Here is a 7,643-nt window from a genome sequence, read left to right as displayed (position 1 = left end):
GAATTGAAGTTGGGGAGGAGAAGAAAGTGGCAAAGTACAAAAAATAGACAGGAGGAAAGGGACGAATATCTGAAATATGAGTGGACAAGCGGAATGTATTGGGTGAGCCGCCCTGCATTGCTCACTTGTTGTAATGACTACTGAGATAATATTATATAAATTAATTAGAATAATTGGGAAACTAATAATAAGACGCTCCAATATCAATTGGATTGTGGAATCTCTTCTGAACTCTGCAAAGTTGCATGTCAGTATGGCCCTCTCTCTTTCTCTCTGCCAATATTCCTTCTGATACCAGCACAGGGGTCCTTGGCTGTAGCCTTCTTTCTTTTTAAGTGGTGTATGTATATGCATGGTTTGAGGAATGGGTCACGGATCTTCGTCAATCAAATTCAAAATCAAAATATTCTAGTCATATAATTATTATATAAAATTAATCTTATAAATTGATGTGACGCGATTTATTAGATTAAAAAATTATTTTTATTATAAAATAGATTTAACGAAATATATAAAATCACGTCATTTTATAAAATTATTTTTATATAATCTCTTTATGACTGTAATAATACTCAATGAATATTTACAATTCTATTTATTTACGAATGAAAAAATACCATTACCATATATAGCATGAAAAAAAATTCCAATATTTAGACTATGTTCTCTTTATAAGTTTATAACCGTAAAATGTTTCACAATAAATGATATATTTACACACCATAACTCTATCATTGCTCTTATAAGTAACGGATCTCTCTACTTTTGACATACACTTGTGCAACGTTGTCCGAACCCCTAGCAAAGTTGCCTTTAACCATGCCGCACATGTCGGGGACATGCCCCTTGACCAACCCGCATGCATGTTAGGGCCCAAGCCTTGACACGCACGCAGCGCCTAGCGAGGCTGCTGGCCACACGCATGCCAGTGCACAGGCCAGCAAGCACATGCCTTGTCGCATGCGCAGCGAGTTTAGTGACCACGCACGGCCCATCAGAATGCTCAGGCCCATGCGCATGCCCCTGTGCAGCACAACCTTGTCAACGCCCAGGTCCCCAGCCTGGGCCAAGCTGCTCAACATACAGCTCCAGCTCGTGCCATGCAGCCTTGTCAGCGAGGTTAGTGGCATGCCTAGAGAGCATGCCATCCAGCGCATGGCTCTAGCCCATGCCTTACAGTACCAACGCCCAGGCCACCAACCTGGGCCATGTGGAGTCAACACCCAAGCCACCTACTTAGGCCATGCAATAGCCATGCATGACATTGTGTCGTGCCATCCAGCAAGCCTTTGTGTGGCACCTTGCCACGCCCATCAATAGGCCATGCACATCACCCTGTCGTGCCATCCAACAAGCCAATGTGTGGCACCCTGCCACGCCCATCAACCAGCCCACCAACAAGCCATGCACGGCACCGTACCGTGCCACCATGGGCCTTAGCGTGCCACGGGCCACCTTAGCCCGTCCACTACTATCTTATTACGTTTTAGTTATTTCTTGTTTTATTTATTTAATGATTTTTCAATGGACCTTTTGGGAGTTTCAACTTTATAACCTTTATAAATAGGATCTTTAGTCATTTTATTTACATTTTTTGACAATTACCCTAGAGGGGGATTATTTGTTTAGGAGATCATAATTTAGAGCTTTTGCACTTGGGTTTTTTTGGGTAAAATTCATGAATCCCAAAAAAATGATCACTACCTTGCAACTCATTGAATATGTGTGATTCAAGTTATCAATATATGAGGTTTTCTTTCAACTTTGTGCAATTCGTGAATCATAGTAGATTATCTATCTTTTGTTCATCAAGTTCTTGAGTGTTCTTAGTTTGTTCATTGTGTTCGTCCATCCAATTGCCGATCCATGCATACACCATATTTTGACCAACACTTGTGTTAGTCTTACTGTCCATATTTGCCATACTTTCCATAATTTCCTTATTCCATCCATTTAGCCCTAGTCGAAGTCATCAAGTGCTCTATAAGGTAACTCCTACCTTTTAGGTAATTTGACTCCATCCATATCCTATCCCTTAATTTAAAGAATTGCTAATCTTCATCAATTCCTTAAATAACTCTTTTTTAAAATACCTCAAGTCCATCCTTGACTTTCTTTAGTAGGCAAACATGAAATTTCCTTCCTTTCTAGTTAGATTCCTTCCATCTAGAAATCTTACCATATCCATTTCCAACCGCCCAACCCTAACCAATCCCCAAAGATCTTGCCAACCCTAGTCATACCATATTCCAAACTCTAATCCTATACACCAAAGTGGTACCAACCCTAGTGCCTCCACTACAGCTGTGCGCCCTTACATGCATTGGAGTTCCTTCACTTCTTCGTCAATTCCATCATTCCCATACACCAAACCAACTCTAAACACTTAACCTCAGGCTTCGTTGGGAACTATAACTCATCTCAACTCATCATTATAATTTTTTCAAATCCCAATACAAAACATAATAAACAATTCAATTTTTTCAAATTCCAAAATAATAATAATATTAAAAAATAAAATTTTAACAATATTTTATAATCTCAACTCAACTCACTTCAACATCCAAACGCAACTTCACTTAACCAAAATTGTCATCATTGCCATTATTGTACAACAATCAAGTAAGAGAAGGACAAACATTCGGTCAATACAAGGAAAATCAAAGTGTGGATAACTTAGTGTTTAGGAACTTGAACGAGATCTCTAACAAACATCATATGGTTGAAGTAGTAGTGCATATATACAAAGATGATACGATGTTGAAGCAGCTGCACACTAGGAGATGAGCTTATTTATGTGCACAGGGGGCCGGGGAACATGTAATGCCAAAAGCTCCCTTGATCCCAGACTTTTTTCCAACTTGCGAATTGTAAAGTGAGTAGAAGTCCTCTTCTGAGACTTCACTTTCCCTCTTTGTTCAGATACTGTTGCTTGTATCAATTTTTTTTTTTTAAATGTATAAAGAGTTCTCATAAAAATACATGCAATTTGATTTATTATATTAGATTATAAAATTATTTTTATTATAAAATAAATCTAACATATCATATAAAATTATGTCAATTTATAAATTTATTTTTACAAAATATCTTTATAGCTATAGTATTCACTTTTTTCATGGATTTTTCTTTTAAGTATTAAATGACCATGATAATTTTGAAAATCAATGAATAATATGATAGATGACATTTCCTTGCCAAATAAAATTAAAATGCATTAGAAAAATAATAAAATATGACTTATACTTAATAATACAAGTATAGCTTAATTTTAAAGTTGTTTCCTTTTAAGAGGGAAGGCTATTTTGCCCATAATAAATAAAGCAAAGCTACAAATTTATTAAAGTTCGTTAATAGATAATGACACGTAGTATGAATATAAATTCATTTAAACTCATTTTAATTCATTATTATAATTTTTTTAAATTTTAACATAAAATATAATAAACAATTCAACTTTTTTAAATTTTAAAATAATAATAATATTAAAAAATAATATTATAATAATATTTTATCATCTCAACTCAACTCACTTCAACATCTAAATACAACCTAAGTTAACTAGGTAATTTGAAGGATATTTCTAATAAATATTATTCTATTTTGCCAGACAATTTGGAATTGAAAGATAATTCCTTTCGCTGGGACATTTGATTACCTTCCATTCAGTTATGTTTGGTTACTAAACTCACTTTAATTCATCTCAACTTATCATTATAATTTTTTTAAATTTCAATACAAAATATAATAAATAATTTAATTTTTTTAAATTTTAAAATAATAATAATAATAAATAATTTAAATTTTAAATTTCAAACCGAGACACACTCGCTCTCGAATTTGTTCAATCGCGCAAATTCGCTTTGAATAAATTGATCGGGAAGGAGTAGGAGGTTGAGAAATGTCGAAGGCAGATGAACCGGTCGTCGGAGTTCCGTTCTATGTTGGACATAATCCGTACCAAGACGGAACGATCCCACCAAACGCCGTCTACGGCGATCCCAAAGGAATTCCGATTCAGCAGACCATTTTCCGCGACACTCCCGCTCCGATCAACTGCGTCTACTGCGGAGATACCGGAATGACGACCGTCAGGTGAGAAAATGATTGAAAAAGATTTCTTATCTTGTTGTCGACCTCTAGGTTTTTCTTAGTTTGTTGTTTTTTGGATCTCTTGTATTATCATTTCGATGAATTCTATGTGGCCTACTATCTTGCTTGGAAGTTTCGTGTATGTTTGGCTAATGAGAAAGATAAGAAACCGTATAGCTGTTGTTGGATGATTAAGCATGCAATAGATAATTTGAAAAGTTTTTATTATTGAGTCCGCGTTGGATTGTTCAACGGTGTCTATCGGTCGATGTTTAAGGGGAAGCTGGGATAGTGAGTTGAGATAGATTTGATAAGATAAAAGTTGAATAAAATATTATTAGAATATTATATTTTAATATTATTTTTGTTTTGAAATTTAAAAAAGTTGAATTGTTTATTGTATTTTATGTGAGAGTTTGAAAAAGTTGTAATGATTAGATAAGATGACATGAGTTGAAAGACTATTTCAATCCAAACCTAAGTTTGTTCAAATTAAGGATGGGTGGGAGCTAGGGGGAAGAAAAATAAATAAATTGAGAGCTTTGGCATTTAAAAATTTAATTTAGCATGAGAAACATTAACCTCAGTTTATAGAGCCAGATTAGGATAGATTAGTTATTAGCGTAGGCAGTTGTGCTAGAATAGTAGTTTTATTATGCAAGTATGTGGTTTTGTTGAGGAAAGAATTCTTTTAAGAGTATATCTTGTTCCTTCAATGTGGCCTATGGTTTATTGCCAAATTGGCCTAGTCACAACTACGTTGCTTTGTATATATGTGTATGTATATATATATATACAGTCAAGAACTGGCCTTGGTCCTGAACACCAAAGTTTGGTAACCAACACCTCTATTGGGAGCAATCTTTTGTTATTGACTGCGTCCATGCTGCAGTGGTTTCTGAAAAAATGATGAAAATAGTTTCAACAATGTTTGTCAGAGGAACATTATATTCATAGGCATTATCTAAATATTAAGAATGTAATTAGATTATAGGAAGTTTTTTTATTAATACTGTATATTTAAATTCTTATGTGTATGATCATTGATCTAAAGTCTATAAAGATATGTACAAAAACACAAAGTTGGTTTGTCAAAATCTGCAGATGAAATTATAAGATATAATGTATATAATCTATGTTGTCAAAATTAAATAGCTTCTCAATAAGCTTGAACTCGTTCCATAAATAAATTAACCGTCTGTGAACCAAAATATAGTTGGTTATAAGCCCAAGCTGACTCGTTTCCAAATACAAATTAAACAAATAAAGCTTGACCACTTCTTACTCACTCAAAGTCAACACATTTACACCTCTGTGTGAGAATTTTCTCAATGCCAAAATGAGTAGAAAGTAGTAGAAATGTAGTACCTAATAGAAGTGGAGGGGAATATGGTGACTGTCAAAGCTGAAATGTCATGAGTTAAGATTATCCTTACTTGTTTCAAGAAAGAGAGAAACTTTTAAGATGTTTTCCATTTGTAGAAAAGGTTGATGGATGGATGGCCTATTAATAGACTTTAGAAATCACATAGAAACAAGTTTTATTATTTTTTGAACACTCAATTTGGCCTATTAGTTGTAATAGATGGATTTAGTTCCATTGACTGTGCTGTTTTTCAGCTTTAGTTTGTAATTAAGTGTTTTCTCTTGTATACTTCCTGTATACTTGGGCTATGCCTAATTATGTGGTTTTTAATAAATTTCTTACTTATATAAAAAAAAAGGGCCTATTAGTACTATTTTTCCTTTGTTTGAAATCTTAATTTTTGGTGACTTAAAATCAGAAATGAAAGCAATATAAAAAAACCCTCAACCTTAGTGTGCGTGTGCGTGTGTGTGTATTTTTTAACTTTAGGAAAGAGAAGGTATCCTTTTGGTTTCTAATTAACAAGAAGAAAAATGTGGAGTTTTATTTTTCTTTGTGGTTGGAATGTTGTGAATGGTTATTTCTGAATAGAATCTGATATTATGTCTAAAGGTCATTAGAAACTTGAAGCAATATGATGCATGACCATGAATAGTTATTAACCATAGTTGAGCTCATATGTCAGTTCCCTTTCAAGTATTTGGGAAGTTTCTTTGAGAGCAGATTGTAGAAGCATCTATCTGACAAAATGGCTGATAGTTTCTGTCATGAGTTGCTGTTGTTTACATAAGTTCCTTTTTATTCATGTAGTTGTCACCTCTCATTTGGACATTTTTGTTAACAGAGGAATCTGTTCTGATGGTTAGGATCTTATTTTCATATTACTTATAAAAAAGGATCAATTATGCTTTTGGATGCTCTATTTCAGATCTGCAAGATCTGTAGATGACCCCTCCCTATCACTGCTCGTTAGTTCCCCCCCTTCCATTTCAAATGGCATTGTGAATGTGGCTTTTGGGAACTTCTCTTTCTGAGTTTCTTTGATCTTTTCGCCAGTGCTGCTTCACATTCGTTTGCCATAATATGTGTGGACTCCAATAAATGGTCATAATACCCATCTTTCCTTAGAGTGCAAAATTGAAGACTAGTCAGTCAATCAAAATTGACAATTAGTGTTTTAAATGTTACTGGCCTTTTGTTATCATGTTACCTATATAAAAAAAATGTTACAAGCCTTTTAATTTTATTTTTTTTTAATAATAGCAGGAAGTGGTATACTTTTTTGGTCGACCTCTCTCATTATGATATTTCATGTGGAATATAGATCTAAGCCAAGTTTGGCAGCTGTTGTCGGTTGCATGATGCCAATGATGCTTGGAGTTTGCTTTCTTTGTCCTTCAATGGATTGCCTATGGCATAAATATCACTACTGCTCTAGCTGCAAGGAAAAGGTATCGGGTCATTCTTGTTCCTTTTCTTCCAATAATTGCATGCCCGTATGTACAAAAGTTTTTGAATGGTGATTTACATTGCCCTTGCTATGTTCAATGGCTTTCAATGTAGGTTGGGGATTTTGAGAAATCAGATCCATGTGCTGTGATGGATCCTCCTCATTGGACACAGGAGAGCTTTGCATTTCCTGCATGATATGATCTTCTGATCATGACTGCTGGTTTCTTGTCTGTTTGTTTTTAACTCGTCTCTCTTTACATTAAGTGGTAAAGTAAGATTCCCGGTACATATATTTCTGAAATGCTGCAATACAATGGTTGATCTCTATGACACTTAAATCATACAGCTGGTTACATGTTTTTTGCCAATGTCCACATACTCGTGTTTCCTTTACCTGCATCTTGGGTGTTTTCTTTTTTGCTCTTTTGACATCAGCATTATGAAGCTTGTTTACGACTAATGATTCTCTATTGTATTTCCACACCTCATATAACGCCCTCTGGTAGATGAAAGCAATTGCATTGGAGGGTAAAAATTGAGCCAATAGATACTTTACGGCCACACAGAGAAATGCATGGGTAACCTATAATGCTTTTTTTTTTTTTTTTAATTAGGAGCAAGATAAATCCAATGAGAAGAAACTACTAATTACACGATCTTGGGGTGGTTTGAAAATTAAGTTTGGGTTGAAAAGGTGAGGCTTTTCTGAGGTGTTTTAGAAAACAATTATTAG

The 7,643-nt window shown here is 34.5% G+C and overlaps 1 protein-coding gene across 1 annotated transcript; it reads left to right on the top strand.

Moving 5' to 3' along the window:
* The first annotated feature begins 3,810 nt into the window (after window positions 1–3,810).
* LOC121257400 (GSH-induced LITAF domain protein-like) lies at window positions 3,811–7,303 on the top strand. Its single transcript, XM_041158389.1, has 3 exons — window positions 3,811–4,095; window positions 6,783–6,909; window positions 7,022–7,303. Exons 1-3 carry the CDS (start codon window positions 3,902–3,904, stop codon window positions 7,103–7,105), a joined length of 405 nt encoding a protein of 134 aa, XP_041014323.1. The 5' UTR covers window positions 3,811–3,901; the 3' UTR covers window positions 7,106–7,303.
* Window positions 7,304–7,643: the final 340 nt, after the last annotated feature.

Source organism: Juglans microcarpa x Juglans regia, chromosome 3S (assembly GCF_004785595.1).
Source record: "Juglans microcarpa x Juglans regia isolate MS1-56 chromosome 3S, Jm3101_v1.0, whole genome shotgun sequence".
NCBI classification, from domain to species: Eukaryota; Viridiplantae; Streptophyta; class Magnoliopsida; order Fagales; family Juglandaceae; genus Juglans; species Juglans microcarpa x Juglans regia.
Note: the sequence above shows the minus strand (reverse complement) of the source record. Positions and strands in the feature narration are given on the sequence as shown.